At 30.2% G+C, this 21,698-nt stretch overlaps 1 protein-coding gene across 1 annotated transcript in view; it reads right to left on the bottom strand.

Annotated features, from left to right (window-relative positions):
• The window catches only part of LOC143223175 (phosphatidylinositol 3-kinase regulatory subunit alpha-like), an 83,917-nt gene that overhangs the window by 5,257 nt on the left and 56,962 nt on the right, over positions 1 to 21,698 (bottom strand). Inside the window, 12 exon segments of the mRNA XM_076450749.1 lie at positions 338 to 505; positions 1,249 to 1,332; positions 1,913 to 2,089; positions 4,661 to 4,689; positions 4,691 to 4,912; positions 5,740 to 5,920; positions 7,245 to 7,343; positions 10,509 to 10,707; positions 14,527 to 14,627; positions 15,435 to 15,642; positions 16,770 to 16,898; positions 20,579 to 20,656. Coding sequence (XP_076306864.1) covers positions 338 to 505; positions 1,249 to 1,332; positions 1,913 to 2,089; positions 4,661 to 4,689; positions 4,691 to 4,912; positions 5,740 to 5,920; positions 7,245 to 7,343; positions 10,509 to 10,707; positions 14,527 to 14,627; positions 15,435 to 15,642; positions 16,770 to 16,898; positions 20,579 to 20,656 — 1,675 coding nt within the window.

The raw sequence follows: 21,698 nt of genomic DNA, 5'->3' as shown, positions 1-21,698 counted from the left end.
CACATTTCCCTAATTTTGTAAAGAAAGCAACAACAAACTTTTTCAACAATTATTAAAAAAAGCTCATTGAATAACAAAGTATAAACATTGTTAATTAAAAATTAATTTTAGATTCATTTTCTCATTAAAGTTACTTTTAGATATTCACAAGATGTGCAGCTGATGATCAAAGGCTACAGCATAAAAGCTGAAGCCTTGTAATAAACACACTTTAATAAAAACATCAGTTTTCATTATATACTATTTTTTTAAAATTGTTTATCATTCCACCCATACTTGACAAACACATTACAAAAAAAAACAACAAAACAAAAAACAAAAACAACAACAAACTTACACTATGGACAATGCATACTGGCCTGTACGACTGTTACGGACAAGAAATGTCCCATTAGACTTTCCACTGAGCAGGTTCTCAGCCTGCTGCCTTGAGCATTCACTCACAAACCATGTGGATTCATCATGATGAGGAAGACTGTCATAGTCTTGGACAAAAGCTGAATCTCTACAAAAATACAAACCAGGAATTATATAATAAAACATCATCTAGTTGGCTACGGATTAATCTTGTGAAAGTGCTATGTATCTTCTTTCCCTTAAGGCACTCAAAAAATACTGAAAAAAACAAAGTACTGAAAAATGCACTTTTTATATTTATTATTCTTATTTTCATTTCCATGGTGGTTTAATACATTTACTTTGATGCTACAAATGCGACTGGATATACACAGCTATTTGTTATTTTTGAATATCACAAAAGAAAGAAAGAAATTTCACCATTAACAAAATTTTTTATTTAACATTTACCATTAGTGCAGTAACATCACTTTGCTGAATGCATTTTTTTATGATTCTTTTACTGGCCAATAAGTTTTATTATTAGAATAAAATGAAGAGAAATAACTATATAAATAACCATAAAATTGAGTTTTTTGAAGTAATCACTTATTGAATACAAGCTACCTCAATAATGTAGGGCAATTTAGACAAATATAATAAACCTATAATTTACAGTTTACATAATGCTTTGTAATGTAAAATATGTGCAAAAACCTTAGGAATTCTAAGTCTGGTGTATTATGGTGGAGAAAAACAGATTTCAAATTTGACCAAAAATTACATTCTTAGTACTACAAAAGTAGAACATGCTAGACAAATAAAAATAACTGACAAACGTTTTTACTCTTCAAATAACTGTATAGACTGTATATCAGTTTAAATGTAATAATTACATTACACACATACTACCTTGCCAGATCTTTAGCATCTGCAGATGACTCTTGAAGCAACTTGTCAATTCTTTCCTTTTTCAGTCCTTTACTTAGTAACCACCTTGGAAAAAAATAGGTTATATTGTCAGTTTAAAGCATGTTAAATAAATGCCATTATAAATATTAAACCCATATTACTAGACCCACTTAAAAAACATTTTAATACTGCAAGATGGTCCACAATAACTCTATTCATTTCTTAGTAAAAACAAACTACCTAAAAGTTAGTTTTGTTTTACTTAAGGATACTTTTATCATCTGTTAATAAAATTTTGTTTCAGATGATAATTTTCCTAGCTATATTTAATATAGATATGAATTTTATCACCTAATGACATCTTCATATGCTTAATATTAGAAGTTCATAGAGGTTTAAAGATTGTGAAAAATATTCCAAATAAAATGTTAACAGTTATAGATTGAAGTCTTTTGACAGTAATTTTATTCTAGATTGTTAAATCAGCCTTTACATTACTTAGTTTATCCAGGGAGTTTTTCTAAACTCCCCTATCATTATTTTTCTTCTACTATTTGTTAAGCTTTAAAGGAAAAAAATATTCTTCACCACTATGAAATTTGTACAGTATATATTGTAGCTTATCAACCTAACAAAAACAAGTTCAGTATAGACAGTCACTTACAACTGGTACTGTTCTCGCTGCTTGTATAACTGAATGATCTCAGGCTTTAAAGAATTCATCTCTCTATCTAACGTCCGGTTATATGCTGCTTGGTGTTTCAAATCATTCTCTAACTGAATTTTACTTTCTTGTATTGTGCGTAATCGTTTCTTCAGCAAATCAAAGTTTTCAACAAGTCTGTGTAAGGAGATATAATTTATAATAAGTGTTAAAGGTAATTATATTACAAGAAAAACAAAATAAAAAACTGTATATTTCTTTCAATTAATTCAATCTTATCAGTAAAAATATTTGAAAAACAGGAACTTGTTTATATTTCTTGTTGATAGATTACATCATTATCTTGGTATTATCAGCAAAATTTTATCCATAACAGCAAATAAAAGTTTACAGCCTTATAACTACATTGTTTTATGTCTGTAGATTTATATTTAAAAAATCTCCCTCATGTGCAGTTTATTTACAGAGCAAACAAATATTGCATTACATGTTTTGTGAACAGTATTTATATTATAATAAAAAATTAAATATTAAACAGAATAATTTTGAAAAAAATATTTTTTTTTACAAACTTGTGAATGCTTCTATACTCTATAAATTTTTCCAATTAACATTTACCATAAAACAATTTTTAACATAAATAAGACATAAGCTAAGAGAGACAGTGCACTACTTAACCCTATCTCAGCCTGTAACAAATCAAAGACCATGTTGTTGTGTTTGTTGACTTCGATTCAAAATTTTATTGAACTACTAAGTTTATTAATTTATGTTAATTAGTTTGGTATGAAATTGTATACTGTAATCCAAATTTTAGTATTATATATTAGTTAATTTATTTTAAGAGTGAAAATTAAAAGAACACAGCTAAATATTGATTTCTGTGTGTTACATGATATGTTGAATGCAGCACTGAGGAAATTTAGGTGTTTGTGATGTCAAAATACTAAATCTATAGCTTCATACAAATTAGGAACTCAAATTACTGATATTGACAAGCTAGAGTATAAAATAAGAAATTCATATCTTTTATTTTGCTGAGATATTGCTTATGTACTGAATCAAACAAAGTGGCCCTGCACACCTCTTCCCATATGTTGAAACTGTCCCTTATATTCACTCATTTTAATATATGACATGTGAATAACCAATCAAAAATTCAGAAAAGTCCTCCTATTTCCTTTTTAAAGTGCTTGGAAGCAGTTTTGTTCTTTCAAAACAAGATTTCAAGCAGGTAGATTGCATCTTCAGCCTTCTCAAAATTACATATTTTTTAGACAAAATATAATTTTGCTCCTAAACTTGAAAAATTATAGTGGAATTTTATGGTATCAATATAGATATTTATGATTTTTTTGGTCATTGTAAAATTTTGAAAGACTTAGCAAACTACAGCAAGTATTAATCGAGTACAATGGTCATTGTAACTAGAAGCTATAATTGTTTGCTATACTTATTTGTAAAAAAGTAACAATCTTTATACATGTATATAATACATAATAATTGAAATGTGACTGTATTTTAGAAAATACAAGTCCACTACAGCACAGCCAAGAAAGGCTAAAGGACAGTTTATATATATGTAAAAACGGCTCGTTTGGGTTGAGAAAATATTTTACGTACAGGAGCAAACAACATTTCGACTTTCTTCGGTCATCGTCAGGTTACAAAGAAAGAAAGAGGTAACTGACCGGAAGCTGATCACATGAACCTGACGAAGACCGAAGAAGGTCAAAACGTTGTTCACTCCTCTACATAAAATATTTTCTCAACCCAAACGAGCCGTTCTATAATATATATTTTTCTCTACAAGTGGGTTGTCTCGACATCACTGATTAAAGGACAGTTTGATATTCTTGGATACAGTAACATAAGTGCACATGCACCACATCAATGCAACTTCCATAATGTTAGCCAGGCATGACTGAAAGGTCAATATAATAAAAAAATAATAAATATACATAAATGCATTACGTTACAAGATTTATACTATTTAGACTAAACATTTGTGTTTTCATGTTATAATCTGTAGTCATTTTGGAACAAAAAAAGGTATAATTTATATTTATTTCTTAATTTTTCATGGTGGTTACAAGGTCAGTCAAATTGACAGACCCCTCCCCTAAGTGGTAAGTCTGGATGTCTAAAAGTTATTTCTTAAACTCATGCAATTAAAAACTAATTTCATGAGAAACTTAAAATAATATGATAATAGATACTGTCCTAATATAGAAGGATAAAGTATAATCAATGAAGAAATACTGAATATAAAATAATAATTATAAATATTATTATTTCTCTTTAGTTTATCTACATTCAACAGCTAAATCAATGATGTTATTAACTTTTCAAAAGTTGAAGTGTCAAAATAAATCTGTAATTATATTCTCCCCCCCTCTTTACTCTCTCTTTCTATATATAAACATCAATCATTATTTGACCATATCCTGTGTGCACGTTGTCTGCTTATAACTGCTAGACCAATTGTCACCAATCATGGAGAGTATCTTTATTCCACCCTAGTGAGGGTTGGTATTTGGATCTCATCTTCCTATGTTTTTCACAAATATATAAACTATCATACAAAATTATCTAAAATTTATGTATAAAAAAATGATTACTACATTTTTGTCTTGTGATGTAGTACTAAATTTTCCACAAATAACAATTTTTGTATTTATAAAGCTTTGCCCTCTCCCTTGTCATAAAAACATATATAAAATCCAATGAAATTATCAATTAATTTACCCAAGCATTTCATGCTGCATAGCTTCTTTTTTGATGTTCCATGTGTAGTTCAATTTGTTCTTCAAACACTACTACTGTTTCATTGAAGGCATCAAGGGCCTGTCGCTGCAGCTGAATTTCTTGTAATGTCTTGCTGTAATCTTCATAGAACTGATCGTACTGCTTAGTTTTCTGGAGATACTCTTTGTTCACTTCCATTAATTTCTGAGCCACCATTTCCACATCAGCTGTGCTTTCCTCCTCATCCTCTGCCTGAGTGGTAACAAGTTCTCAGTAATTTTATCAGTTACCTTGCAGAATTTGCTGATATAAATTATTCATATAAATCTTTTAACTATTTATATGCCAAAATTAATATGAAACATTTCAGCAGATCATTTGTGTAAAACAAGAGTGAAATAAAAAAAAACTCCATACAAGTTTACCAGATCTTTTATCATCTTATACTCTGTAAGATCACTCACTGTTCAATGGCTATTATCATCTCATGCTGATATATGTTAAATATTAAACATGTCTAAATAATCAACTTGAAGTTAGACAGTGGAATGTAATTGAACAGATCCATTTTATTTTCATAAATACATCACCAAACAGGTGAGTGATAAAGAATAGCTGTAGACAAGTTTTTTTCCAATACAATCACTGTTTGACTGATCCTGAGTATGATGTTATTTATCAGTAGTTCCATTTCTAGCAAGTAGCTATAAATGATTCTTGCAATCAATCTGATTTTGTTCAAGAGAAATACTTTTAAATCTAACTGGTAGAAACATAATAATTCAGAAACAGTATTTGAATAACATTAACAATGAAAATCAGTTGTAATACTATTATTTAAAGTAAATTTTTGTTTACTTTTATGGTTATAATTTCTTTAGACCACAATTATATTTCTTCACATAAAAAATAAGTAACTCAGCTGAATATGGCTTGTGAACACAAAAGGACAGATAATGGGTACCAGAAAGTTGAGAAGAAAATGCCTGAAGTTTTTCAAGAGATCTACCAGAAAATTAAAAGGCATAACCTTACAAAAATTAATAAAAATCAACAAGTAGGTAAAAAGGCCAACTGACCTGCTGAAATCTAGACACTGGATAAAGCAACTTCAGATCTAATGTTCGGTTGTACTGAGAGAGTGGAACACTTCGATAATACTTAATTAATTCCACAACACTGTTGAACTTCAAAGGTTCTGAGAACCCATATTTTCCATTCTTATAATATATTTTGATTAACTTGTTGCTTCCTCCCTTGCTAGAAGAGTAAAAAATAGAATCTCAGTCCAGAGAACAGAAAACATTTATTTTCTCTAATAAATCCTATAAAAAACCATATTGACTTAAACATTAAATAAAATGATTCGAGACACTAATTAGTTATTTATAGCAATTTTTTTACTTTTGATGAGAATTTGTATCAGTAGTTGAGGAAATTAAAAATAAATTTTCGTGCGATATTTGATACCTCTAACAATGGAAAATGTTTAATTTAGTTTGTTTTATTCACTATGACTGAAAATATTAATGTAATAAAAATATGATGTGATGGTATTTCTAATTAAAACAAGGTCATAAATTAATAAAGAAAATAAAAAATATCAATATTAACTCTTTGTACATATTTAGAGTTCAATAATGCTAAAAATTCATGCCATAAAAACTATTACTTTTAAGAGAAACTTTCAGATGCTCGGTACAAAAAAAACAACAAAAAACACTATTCATAACTATTTCAAAGTTTCCAGAGAACTGTCACATTTATAAATAACAGGTAGAGTAGAATATCACAGAAATTAATAATATATAACATAAAGCAGATGGTAAATTGATTTTTTTGTAATTCTCTACCTAAAATTATAAGCATAACATTGTAATTACCCTCATGCACAGGATGGCCATTACAGAGGTTTACCCTTGATAGGTAATGAAATTCAATACAGCTTAATACATTTATGCCAATGAAACTTTTTAAGACTTGAAGATGAGTACATTATACAGACATGTCAATCACCTACTCAACAAATTAAAATTATACCATGTATGTTAACTGAAACCATTAGGTCCTGATATTAGGATGCACAACAAATGGAAACTATCAAAAATATTCTTTGATTTGCCATAAACATTGGAAAAAGGTATGATTTTGATAATTAACTAAGTAAAGCTTGTAGGTTATTATAATTTGTAAAATTCTTTAAAAATGGATATTTAAAAAAATTGTAAAAATATAAGAACTGTTCACTACACTTCATAAATCAAAACATTCATATACAAATATGTTTTAATTTAATTAGTATCCAAAACTTATTGCTAATAGAAGAAGTATATTCATTGGTCTTAAAAGAAATGTTTTAAATGTTTTATCTTCATAACAAGTTTTGAACCAACTTACAAAATCAAAATATAAAATATTTTGTACAGAAAATTTTGAAATATGGAAAATGTCCATATGAATAAAAAATTTTCAAATGTAATAAATTTTAGTTCAATCTTTGTTTTTTTTTCACTGCAAGACTTCAAGTTCTAATGTTTTTAGAACATGTTAAAGAAAATAACCAAAAGCTAGCATGGTAACTTACCGAAGTGTGAGTGTGTATTCACCTGATCCTTTGTTGGAAGCATCTCTTACAAGGAAAGTGCCATCTGGAGCATCTTTTAACTTCTCATTTACTTCCTCCCTAGATAAAGAACAGCTGTTCCTCAAAAGATTCATTGAAAACAGTTTAACTGTATTTGCTGAAACAGGTAAATCACAACAGGTTTTCTCCAAGTAATAACAAGAAGTGGAAAAATAAAATTTTAATATAACTGTGTGTGTGTGTATTATATATATATATTGCTACATCAAAACAATTTCATTTCCTTGTATATGATATTTTCATGTCATCAATAAAACATCATTCTGTACATGGTTTCTCAAAGTATAAAACTAGAACATTTTATTTTTATAAATTAAATCTCCAATTGTAAACAAATTTTATACTATTTGTGTCTCACACACTTTTTTTTGTAAATGATATTCTGAAATAGGAACAGTAAATCTCAAATTTCTTTGTTTACAATATTTATCTACAAATAATTTCATAGTCTAATCTTACAAGCTCAAGTCTAGCACAGATCTGCTAATACCTAGGTTTTTAATTAGACAGTCTTTCTTATAGCTGTTGTAAATTTAACTACTTGATAAAATTGTATAAAACTTAAGGCCAATTTTCTAGAGTGTCAATTCTATGTATTAAAATATTACAATATTTTGTTTAGTATTTGTATGAATTATCAGCTTTGAAAATTGTAAATATTTCTTAGTGATTTTTTTAAAAGCTATTAAAAAGACAGTGCAAGGAACAGTAAGCTTCTACATGAAACTTCTCACAGTCTAGTACAGACTGATTTCAACGAGGCCATACATAACATATACAACTGGCTTGATATTAACAAAAATATAATTATTTCAATTCAGTATGGAGTTGGTTGGTTGGTTGGTTGATTTAGTGTTTTATGGCACAAAGCAGTTAGGCTATCTGCACCAAACACCCAGTAAAAAGTCAAAAGTAAACTTAGTAAAATTCATAAAAGGAAATTAAGGTAAAACAAAACAAAGTTAAAAAAAAAACATAAATAGTATAAAACCAATGTTTACATCTAGTCTACAACGTCAAGAGAAAAACTACAGTAATTCAAGTTGTATAGGACTTTCTGTAGCGTAACTGTAATAATCATAACTCACCAAGAAGACTAACAGGTAAGTACAAAAAAACACCTTCAGTCACCTGAAGTTGGCCTTTACAGTCCTGGTTCCGAGTTATTTGACTTTATAGAATTTTCAAAAAGGAAAGTAATAAAAAGGTTTTAAAAGACATGGAACAAAATCATAATAATAACTCGCTAGGATGACTAAAGGGTAGTTCAAACAGCAGCATTAATCACCTGAAGTTGACCTTTCCAGTCCTGATTTTGAGTTATTTAATGTTACGGCCAGTTTCTAATTTCAAATCGAACTAGATGAACTGTGATTTTTAAAAGGGAACCACATTAAAAAGGTGTAGTATATAAATTAAAAAACTTAAATGACATTAAAATGATTAATGGCCTTTAAAAAACTAAAAACATTTCCAAGGTGGACAGTGTCACCATCACCAATAACACTGTCTAATGTTATGAACAAACCTTGGGACAGAACATGCTCAAAATGGTGTTGTTGTTAAAAGTCATAATGATGACAAGAAAGTAAAACGTGGCTTATTGTGATCTGAGTGTTACACAAACTACACACTGGTGCATCAGTTCCAAATAAAAGAAAATGATGAGTTAAAAAACTGTGACTAATATGTAGTCTAGTTAGAACAACCTCCTCTTTCCGATCCTTGCAGAAGCAAGACAGCCAAAGTCCAATATAGGGTTCTATTTGAAAAAGCTTGTTTTCGCATTGCTCACTCCAAGTTGACTGCCAGCTGGCACAGAGCTGAGCCTTGTCCATGTATGGGACAGGTACAGCAGTGATAGTGCCAGAGCAGATAGACTTAGCTGCAGTATTGCCGTACTCGTTCCTGCAAATACCAACGTGGCCTGGTATCCAGAAAAACTGGATAGAATTAGATGTTAAAGAGAAATAGGCAAGTTGGTTTTGAATATCTGCAAGAACAGGGTGTGAACCAATGTGAAGCGATTCCAGGGCTTATTCAATTGAATAAGAGCACAATATATCTTTAGCATAGAACGTCAATCCACTCCCCAAATGGTGGAAAAGAGAACATGGAGGATGTTCAGTGCTCTTGTACATTTGACCCATAGCTGCTTGATGTGTGGTATAAAGGTCAGCTTACGGTCAAAGATAAGCCCCAAGAACTTAGTCTCAGAGACCAATTCAGTATCTAACAACTGAACTTCATAGTTTTGTGAAAGCATTATGAAGACACTATTTTTTTGTTTATAAAAACATACATTCATGAAGCAAAGTTTCAGATTATTTTCTGCTTGCAAAATCAAACAGTCATAAATTACCAAGGAAGAAGCTGTAGAGCTGATTTATCTAAGATAGAGCAGGTCAAAGAATATCTATTTCAGTCCATCATGGGGACAATAAATATTAGTTCAGAAACATATAATATTGGATATTGGTTTATATAGCTTACACTGGCAAGAAAAGAAAAACACCTTAGATGTTCAGCCTATAATGTTCCAAAGCTAAGATACAGGGTTTTGCATACAAGCAACTGGACTTCATGATACAAGACAGTGACTGGCTAAGAAGTTATAATAATGCTTGTAACAGAGTTCAAACTGACACCATTTGGTTAAAAAATGTGTCAATTTTTTATTTAGAAGGCTATGAATGGTTTAATGCACTCAAAAAATTCACAAATGGATATCTTGTCATTTCAGGGTCACTGTAATAAATCTAAAAGAAAAATCTGTAATTTCTTTCTGAAGTATATATTTAAAAACATGAATCTTTTAATAAGTAAATTTCAAATATTTTGTTTTAAAAACGATTCAGAAAATTATGGTAAACATATTTATTTTTTTTTTAATTTAGTTGGGCAACTTTACATATGATCAATGGGTAGAACCATTCCAGGCATTAAAAATGACAGATTTCTCCCCAACTGGAAGCCAAACACTTAAATTGATATTAAATTTATATCTAAAAGGGGTAAGGATTATCATACTATTAAATAGATGTAAAACTAAATAAATAGATTCTTATACACTATTATGTATAAAGTTGCTTTGCAAACCATGCACAAAGTGAAAATAATATGTGATATGGCACAAGTTAATTCAATGAAATGCTAAATCCAAATGCTGAGTAACCTAAATTAAAGCAACAGAATCCTTCTGACCTTGTAATATCTCCCCAGTACCACTCTGCCTCCTCCAGTGTGGTTGGTCCTTCTACAGACCTGACAGAAGGACCAATGCTGTATTCAGAACTGTTCCCGCCACTCTTTGACACAGATCCCCCAGTATTAGAGTTGCCCAATGTTAATAAATCTGACTGTAATTGACTGGAAACAAAGGATGGTCTTCGAGGTGGTAAGGCTATAAAAGAGGACACTATTGGTCTTAAAATGATTCTTCAGATAAATTTAATTTTTTTTCTTTTCACCAGATACTTTTAACTATTTTAAAAGAAACTCCTCTTATTGAACTGTTATAATATCAACTTTGTCTACTATAAGACTGATCATCACCAAAAAGTTTGTAAAATCACCTAATTTTCACTAATTCCTGCTTCTTTAGTTTACAAAGTAATGCTGTATTGGGTGGTTGGTTGGTTTGGTGCTTTATGGTGCAAAGCAACTAGGCTATCTGTGTCAAACATCCAGTAACAAGATAAAATTAGAGTAAAATTATTAAAATTCATAAAAGGAAATTAATGTAAAACATAAATAGCATTAAATCCAATTTTTACATCTAGTCTATAGCAGTAAGAGAAAAACTACAGTAATACAAGTTGTAAAGAACCTTCTGTTGCATAATTATAATTATCATAACTTGCCAGGATGACCAACAGGTAAGTTGAAAAATCAGCATTAGTCACATGAATCTGGCCTTCCCAGTCCTGGTTTTGAATTATTTGATGTTATAGCCATTTTCTAATTTCCAATCAAACTAGATGTATATTGATTCTTACAAGGAAATCAAATTAAAAAAAAAGGGCTATTGTATAAACTAAAAAAACTTAAAAGACATTAAAATGATTAATGGCCTTCAAAAAACTAAAAACATTTCTAAGGTGGACAGTGTCACCATCACCAATAACACTGTCTAACATTACTGATAAAGCTTGGGACAAAACATGTTTAAAATGGTGCCATCATTGAGAATCATAACAATGGCAAGACAGTAAAATGTCACTTATTGTTACTTGAGTGTTACACAAACAACACATTGGTGCATCAGTCCCAGATAAAAGAAAACGATGAGTTAAAAAACTGTGACCAATGCATAGTCTAGTTAAGATAACTTCCTCTTTCCTATCCTTACGGAAGCAAGATGGCCAAAGTCCAGGAGAGGGTTTTATTTGGAAAAGTTTGTTTTCATGTTGCTCACTCCAAGTTGATTGCAAACTGGCATGAAGCCAAGCCCTGAATACAGGACCACAGACCATGTATGGAACAGGCACAACAGCAATAGTGCCAGAGCAAATAGACTTAGCTGCAGTGTCGAAGTACTCATTCCCGCAAATACCAACATGGTCTGGTATCCAGAAAAACTGGATAGAATTAGATGTTAAAGAGAAATGGGCCAGTTGGTTTGAATATTGGCAAAAAAAGGGTGAGAACTGACAGCAATTCCAGGACCAGTAGAGGACTAAGCGAGTCAGTATAAATAGTGCAGTTTGAGTACTGCTTAGCTTCTATGTGATCCAGGGCAAGAGAAATGGTGTACAGTTCAGAAATGAACACAGAAACTGGAGAAGGTATTCTGCACCCAACCAACAAACCACAACAAACCATGGCAGAGCTCACAGAGTCACTTAATTTTGAACCATCTGCATAAAATAAAATTGAAGGATGGTTCAAAAGATGTTTAGCAAATAACAGACAGTATCTCCAATCGGGAGTATCTGCTTTCATTTGTGGACTATACTAAGCCATGGTGGGATGGGCTGACCAGTGGATACAGCAATGTTATTCAAGGACAGACCCAATTCATCCAACTGCACCTGGATACACAGGACAAAAGGAGCAATCGTGAATCGTCTGTTCTGACAAATAATGGCCCACTGAAGAAGGAAAACGCAACCCAAGGTGGGATGCTTGGGTAAGGAACAAAGTTTTGAAGTATATAGTAAAGACAGTTGCAATCAGCAGAGGTATAAAGAAGGTTCATGAGACTCTGCATATAAGCTCTGAACTGAGGAAATGAAGAAAGCCCCAATGCAGAGCCAAAGTCCCTGATGATGAATATGGTACAGCATCTTCAAGGACCGAGGTCCTGGCAAAGCCAGGTGAACTGGTGATATGCTGGTTGTGAACTTAATCCAAGAGTCCTTCTGGCTTTGACGTCTTACCCATCGAGCACGTGCACAGGCCTGCTGGAAAGGGATGTGGTTCGAGAGTGTGGGATACTTTCGTAAGTATCCCAGGCCCGTTTTTGACCCTTCCTTGCCATGTGGCAGACAGGATTCCACCATGGACGAGGATATCATGAAAAACATGTCAAGGTTTTAGGAATATATTGAGCAGCTGCCTGTATAATACATTCAGTTACTGTTACACACAGTTGTCTATTGATGGCAGGATCAAGTTTTGTGGGAACAGTGAAAGAGGCTAGTTTGTTTGATCCAGCTTCCACTGGGGCACATGAGTCAGGTGGCATCAACCATGGCCAATCTCTCAAAAAATTACAGAAAAATTATCACTGACTCGTGGGTTATTGTCAACCCTCCATGGAAAATGGGAGAATAGTGAAGGGGAGCAAACTGAGAGATCAATAGAAGTAAAGGACTGACTAGATGCATGAAAATAAGTATAAATATCGGTATTGAAAAGAGAAAGGTTGTGATCAGAGAGAATACACTCTACTGAGTGACCTCTCCCATCAATATCAGCACTTTCCCAGAGGGAATGATGTCCATAAAAGTCCCCCAGGATTAAAAAGAGAGACAGCAAATGTTCATTGAGAGCATCAAGGTCTGATTGATCATAGGTCTCTCCATACAACAGGTAGAGAGAACAAATAGTGATGGTATGACACAAGGAAACATGGATGGCTATGGCCTCCAAGGGTGTGTTCAGTGGCAAAGACAGGGTGAGAACATGCTGATCAATTAACAGTGCCACCCTTCCATACACTCGTCCATCACACAGTGTCATTTCTGTACAAAGACAACTGCTGAAAGGTGACTGTATCAGCAGGTTTTAGAAATGTTTCCTATAAGGAAAGACATATGAGATGTTAGAAAGCAATTAGTGCTTTGACATCATCCAGATTAAAACATAAACCTCGACAGTCAGTTCCATTGTATCAAGGTGGCCATTTTTATTTATGTGTAGGCAAACTAGGTGGAGAGCCTTTCTGTTTATGAAAATTAACTGTAGAAGTGTCACAAAGTAACATTATGTGAAGTTAAAGAGTACTTTGAAATTTAACAAGTTTCTTGTATATTTATTAACACTCACAAACCAATTAAAAATGAATCCCAAATAGTCATAAAGGCAGATAAATAAAATTCTGCTGGTAAAGACAAATATAAAGAAGGAAGAGAAATAATATTACTTAGACATAAAACAACTCAATGTTTACTATATTTCTACAGTGTCAGAAACTTTCAAAAATATAAGTTAATATTCCTTTCTTAGAGAAAGATAAGAATCTTTTAACGATTTTGTCGGGTTTACTGTCATGTTCATTTATCTATGTATGTTTCAACTCTCTATTATGAGATTAGAATTATACAAACATTTTAAATTTCACAACTTTTTTATGGCTGTTATAACACAATTTCATCTGTATTCACTGCATGTAAGTGGTACAGAAATTATGACTTTCTTTTTAAAGTTAAAAAACTGACATAAAAAGAAATAGCTGTTCCTAATTTACTTTTTGTTGTTCTAGTTTTATGTTTACATCTTATGTAGAAATATTTTGAACACCTATCCAAGTTTTTCTTTAAAGTCTTACTGTGTCAATGTTTTTGTTCTAAACAAAATGATATTTTAAGCTTTGATATGTAAACTACTTGTACATGTTTTTCTCACTTTAAATACAGCTGTACTAATTTTATTGGTTCATAAACATAGTGATGGTTTCAAAACTGTTTTTACTTTTGTCTGTTGTAGTTTTACATTAATCTGAAATAAACATATTAAACATTCAAAAACCAACAATAACTAATCTCTGTTAAATTACCTGGGGCTGAATCAAAAACAGGCATCTTCTCCCCCCAATCGCCTTTATGTAACAACAACTCCACAATACGTATATGTGCTTCTGTGTTGTGAACGATTTGTCTGGTACAGAACAAACAAGAAAATAAAAGAATTGTATTTTGTGTCTATAGTAAAGCTTCTAAAGCTATCTACCACTAAACCTAATTTCAAACTACTGATCAGTCATCAAATAATCCTCATAAAAAAACAATAATAGGTTAAAGACATAAAATATAAGTTTGCCTGTTAATTTTATATCAACTGCAAGTACAAAAAAGTAAAAGATAACTTGAAGAGTAGGATCCAGAAAGCAATATGATGCTGCTTCTTCTAAAACACTTCAGACTGCAATAAATTTTACTACAGTTTGACAACCTTTAAAATGTTAAGATCCATATACATTTTCTAAACTATTTACTCTTTACAACTATTGCTTGAAAAGTCATTATTCACCAATTTCACTTAAATCTGAAATAGCAAATCACATAAATAAAAGTACACAGAGCTTACTGGTCTTTACTAAATGTAAAGTATTATACAACAATTTAAATTAGCACCACATCTGTTTAAATAATTTTTTTTTTTGCTTGTTTATACAATACCAAACACAGTAGCAAGCTCGTATTATGCTAGTATTCCAATATTATATATTCAATTTTAGTTGCATAACTATCTACAGTACATTCAAACCTCCAACTCAACATTAATGAAGAGAATTTGGTTTAGAAACTCAACACAAACAACTTTTGTGAATAAATCACCACATACCAATCTGTAAGTTGAAAATAAAACAGCTCTTGCATATTCATTATATGCTGCAACAACCACTAAAAGTACATATTAGTAGTTTCATGCATACTGCTATTATATTTGCAACAAGATACTTACATGATATTTTCCCAACGTGGACGAAGCAAAATGTGACACATCATTTTAATTAAAACAGTTGGGGAGTCTCTGATTCCTCGCATGTGTTGTAACTGACAGATCCGACAAAAGTAAGACATCAGAGTCTGAAGGGTAACTCTGTGATGAACAGGAAGTTGTTTGACTAACTGAACAAGACAAAGAACACACTGGTCATCATTCCCTATTTCTGAAAGAAAGTGAAACAAATTGAAATGTTAATTATGTACTTTTCACACTTTACTAACTAAAAATATGCACTTGTATGCAGCCTGTTTCATGATTTAAGAAGTTATGTAAATCCTGAGAAAAGAAAGATAAAAATAAGTTATCAACAATTAACATCCAGCCTACAAGCTGATGAGACTGAATTTGGGGAATTCATTGAGTTACAGAATGGTGTTATAGCTTCAGATATTCAAATTAGAACCAAAATATACATCCTCTGATAAAGGAATCAACCTGTTAATCTAAAAAAAAAAAAAACACAAAAGAAACATTTTACTACCATAAGAGCTCACCTCTCAATAGCATTTGGCCACAAAGATGAGGAATTTAGGGGGTTTGCCAAACTGTAGTCTTCTTACAAAAAGCAGGAGTGTTTATGTTGGCATATGATGATAGTAAAATAAAAAGCATTTAAGAATACAAAACCATTCTTAGCTTTAAAATAGATAGAAAGCCTTTAACTGGTCTATATATCCTATGTGTTGTGTCAGTAATGCTGCCCTGGTGTTATACTGCTACTGATACTACTACTACTGCCCCTTCCACTGCTATGATATTACTATTTTTGCTATATCACCATTTACATAACAGGCTAGTTTCTGCAATTGACTTGTAAAGTATTAGTCTACAATTCCAAGCAAGAACCATTTAAACATATACAATGACGACTGCACATGCCACAGTCCTTTCGCACACAATGGTGTATAGACTACTGAGAAATAAAGCACAAAATATATTAATTATCCTGATACTGTACATCATTATTTATCAAGCCTTCCTGATAAAAGCTAAAAATAACACACAAATAAAAATATTTCTCTCCACCTGTTCTTAATACTGGATGATCCTTTAGTTTTTTACATTTGTATATTAAGTTTAATATTATATTAATCATTTCATATATTTTTTTATCAATCACAAATACATATATGAAAATGTCAGCAATACTGGAACTTTAAGGTAAAGTACTTATATTGAAGCTTTCTTTCTATGTAAAATATCAAATTAACATGAAAAGAGTTACTTTCACACATACAGAAAAAACAAAAACTAGAAAGAATATTAAAAAAAATTTAAAAAGAATCCTACTGGAAGCCTCCAGGAACATTTCATAGCTTTCTACAGGTATCACAGGGTTTGGCAACTCACGAAGGTATTTCTTTAAGGCACCAGCAATACAATTCAGCTCATAATTCTGAAGATCTACACTATTCACATCTAGAAAAAAAATAATGTAGGATCAACATATCTGACTGTAAACTTTACAAGCATATGAAATGCATTTGAAAAATTTCTGTACAATTTCAAAATTAGTACAATGTAACAAAACAAAAAACTTCACTGTTTTTGTTTTTTTTCATTGTTGGGTAACTTCTTGAGCAAAATTTCCTAGTTATCTCCAATTAGGGCTGGTCAATTAATGAAATATATAAATTTATTAATTTACAAACTAATTAATACATTACATCCAGTATACTAATTAATTATTACTATACTGAACCATAAAAATTTATAATGCCAACAAACTGTATTTCTATACTCATCATAAGCATAGTGAAAATAGTTAATTATGCAGTTTTGCTCTTCACAAAAATGCAATTTTTCAAATTCTTGAATTGTTGGAATAATAAAAATAGTAAAAACTATAATAATCAGGAACCCAATTAATTTATTTTCACAAGTCATGACACTAATCGATTTAGATGAATAGAGTTAAATGAAAACCATAATAAAAAAACCCTAATGGAATTACTAATCACTGGATAGATGACATATCAAAATCAGTAATAAACATTAATTTTGATCAGTTGACTATTTCATGAGATTAACCTTATGTACTTGGAGTTGTTTAAGTGAATGACTTGGTTTTGTTTGTTTATTTGAATTTTGTGAAAAGCCAAATGCAGGCTAACTGGGCCAGTCATCCATAATTTAGCAGTGCAAGACCAGAAAGAAGGCAGCTAGTCATCACCACTCACTCACAACTGTTGGACTACTCTTTTACCAACGAATAGTGGGATTGACCATGACTTTATAATGCCCCTGTGGCTGAAGGGGAGAGCACATTCAGTGTGATTGGGATAAAATGAACTGGTATAGGTGATGATATACATTGTAATTTTAACAATAATTTTGAATTTATTAAATTTATCTTTATGAAATTTTATAATTTTAATACACACCATAAGTGTGTTGTGTACAAAAAATTAAATTTTTTAATAAATTGTTTTTACTAAAGATGTTGCTTCTAGTAATACAATTTCTTCATCCATTTATATGTTAGCCAGATAAATTACAGCAGTTTGGAACATCCTATTCTAATGCCAGATATATCTTTTGTGTCCTAAAATACATATGTAAAAGCTACATGAATTATATTTTGGACAATTAACACAGTAAGAAAAAAAAAAGCTTTCAAAACTACAAGCTTGAATGCAATTGGTCTCAAATATAAATTTCTTGTTTTTCTATGTATGTTTTTTTTTAGTTATATGTTTCTTTTTGAGAAAAGTAGCTCAAATGTAAAAAAAATTCAAATTTTTTTGGGTTTGATATTAAAAAAAAAAGAATAAAATGAAATACCTTTCTCATTATCTCTCTCTGATGCATGAGTGTGGGCTGTCATTGTGTGATGTATTATAACAGTCTGTTTACAACTAGGTAGGCACACTTCAATGAATAATTAAACAGAATTAAATGAGAAGGGCTGTAGAAAAGTTACAGGCTTGAAGCTGATAGGATAAATAATTTCAGTTATCTGTTACAATTTGCAAATCAGGCCATGTCAGCAAGCATTTATGTGGTTCTAAAAATTTATGTAAATGAGATATGAAACTGGATGACAATTGTTTTTCTTCTTAGCACAAAAATCACCTTTCACTTGGATTAACTCAGAAAAGGCTTCAAACATTCACAGGCAAATCTTTAGTAAAAATACTTTATTTAAAACATATATAGTGTTAACACTGGAATTATAGTTATATTTTGATGTCAAGTTCATTAACAAGAAACTGATAATAGAGTTAATCAAATTTTGAATGCAACTGTAAAAGGTCATGAAATGCATACTTTGTCATTGTTTTGCACTTATGGCTAATTGATTTAACCATAATATTTGATTAACTGATTGTTGCAATTTCTTAAAACAGTATCCATAAGTGACATTAGTTTTAATTAGTTGATTGTTTTCATGACATTAAACAGTATAATATTTTCTCCCAGATAAGTGATTATATTAAATTAATTAACAGTTCTTATCCCTAATGATATAAATAACAAATATTAAAATGTTTTAAACACTATTCAGTTTAAGTGAATTTTAGTTTAATTTAGTCTATAAAATACCTGAAACTAATATTTCTAATTTGACTTAGATAAAAAGTTATTTTCTTATCAGTTACTGTAACAATTTATTTATTTTTATGTTCTTTTATGTAAAACCCTTGTAAACTGCATAAATAATGCAGTAAAACAAAATTTTAATACACTTTTAAACAATTTATGAAAAATATTACTTGCAACTTTTTATTCTGTTTTAATAATTCAATGATAATTCATTTCAAAATAAGCTTTTATAAAAATAGTTCATTATACTTAACTGATCAAGTAAAATTATCTATAAAAACATCTAAAGATTATGTAGTAGTATGTCGGTAATATTTCAACAAATTAAGACTTGTAATGATTTTTACATTTTACTAAACAAGGTCCAACAAATGTGAGTGTCTAATGGCCCAGGAACAACATTTTGTTGTACTAGTTTTCTAAAACTCGAGCAAATACTGCATCTATAAAACCCTTAATTTTCTATGGAAAATGTTTATTAAAGCTATAAAATCAAAAACATTTCACTATTATTATTTTTGGAAATTGAAAATGAATGCACATAAAATTTCACATAATTCCATTACTATCTACTTGTGCACCAAATATCAAAGCAATAGTTAATACTAGAAGAGTACTTAGCCTTCACTCATTACCACTGAACCATAAATCATCAACATGGACCTTTCAAAATGTATTGTCACAGGTGATAGAAGGCATAAAAGTAACTTGCAATAACAAATACAAAGCTAAATCTCTTATGCACATTATAAATAGATAAAGAACAAAAAAAGTATTGAACTGTGTAGAAAACATCTGATTAGATTGATCACATTTAATAGTAAACTCAAGTTTCACATAACATGTTGAATGTTTAAGTTGTATGTTCAATATATTTTAACTGTATGATATGTTTCATGGTTCTCTGCTACAAGTCTTCTTTACTTTTATTAAGTTTCAAATGGCTTATTGTAGTCATTTGTTGATGTTTTTACATGCCAGTGACTTACTTTTTATGCTATAATTTTTAAAAATGGTATTGGCATGTTAGCATATTTTGATTTCACAATGTTTCTATTTTGTCAAATTATTATTGTAATAAATTGCCTTACTTTATACATTGCATCTACATGTAATTTCATACTGTTTTGTGTTGGCTCGTTCATATTATTTTAGCTAAAAATGTATTACTATTTAAATCATTGCTTTTATTATGTTGACATATAATAAATGTAAATTTAAAAAAATTGGGATAATAAATTTTTGAAACAGGTATCACAATGGTAAAGTATGAATATTTGGAATCTACTGAACCTTTCTAGCTTTTGTATATAAAAAAAAAAGGTAATCCAGTAACTTTTGTTCCTATTTTCTTGATTTGTCTGTGTAATAGTTTCTTTTTTGCAAAATTAATTTAAACACCATTTTAGCAAACTGCAAACATTAAATTAGAATCAATAAAATATTAATTTATGCCATATTCAATCAAAAGTTCTTTCAGTTACCACATTTGAAAAGCACCATTTATAGTTTATTAAGTATAAATAAATTTCCTTCATAAAAACAAACAATACCTGTATTGAATTTTTGCTTTAATTCATTCACGGTTTCAGGTGATGTTGAAGACATAAATACCCTATACAGATCAATACCTATTCAAGAATAAAACAAAAAAATATATTCAAATAAGTATAAGAAATAAAATAAGTAACTATATTTAGAATCAATTGAACACTGTTGAAGTCAATCAGTACATCAAAGATCAGGTTTTGTTTTAAAACAGTATATACAAATAACCTTACACAAAAGCTCCTGAACATGATTCTAGTGCTTCTACTAGCACTTTTCAAAACTGTATTCTTATGTTTTTGGATTGACAGACAACTGTTAATTATTAGAAATTAAGACAAATAAAAAAAAAAATACTCCATACAATGATATAACATTTATTTCAAAAAACAATGTAATCAAAAACACAATTACTGCTTAGCTGTAAACTTCCTACGTTTTACAAATATTACATTTATAGAGAATGTTTGAAATGTGTAATTTAGTTCCAAAACTCTTCTGCTATAATAAGATGAGACATTTAAAACTGAATGATTTATTAAATGTATCAACACAAGTATTATTTTCTTATGAAATCATATCTTTTGGATGCCCTTTATTTAACTACCAGCACATTACAAAAGTGCTGGGAAAGTACTTCAAGTAAGTATTTAAAAAAAAAAAATATCTCAATAAAAATAGAGTACTTAACATACCAAGTTGTGTACAAAGTAGGAAGAAATACTTTACATTTTTGGCAGTCAGTTTTCCACAGAAAAGAGTGCAAAATGTAAAGTATAGCATCTACAAGTACCCAGAGAACCAAAATATGCAACTACTTTATAGATATAAATTAATGAATAAAATACAAACTGTGAATAGAGAAAAACTTTTAGACACGATTGAATACTAAAGACACACACACATACTATGCTTATCAGGTAGTTTTACACTGAAGCATATTTATACATTTCCCATTTTTAGTAAGACTTTACATTTTATCTTACTTTCTACACACTGTGATTTCTATCAACAAATCGACCTTGTTACCATCATAAATAATTGGGTTTGGTTTGTTTTGAATTTTGCACAAAGCTACATGAAGGCTATCTGTGCTAGCCATCTCTAATTTAGCAGTGTAAGACT

The sequence above is a fragment of the Tachypleus tridentatus genome, chromosome 8 (genome assembly GCF_004210375.1).
Source record: "Tachypleus tridentatus isolate NWPU-2018 chromosome 8, ASM421037v1, whole genome shotgun sequence".
Classification (NCBI taxonomy): Eukaryota; Metazoa; Arthropoda; class Merostomata; order Xiphosura; family Limulidae; genus Tachypleus; species Tachypleus tridentatus.
Note: the sequence above shows the minus strand (reverse complement) of the source record. Positions and strands in the feature narration are given on the sequence as shown.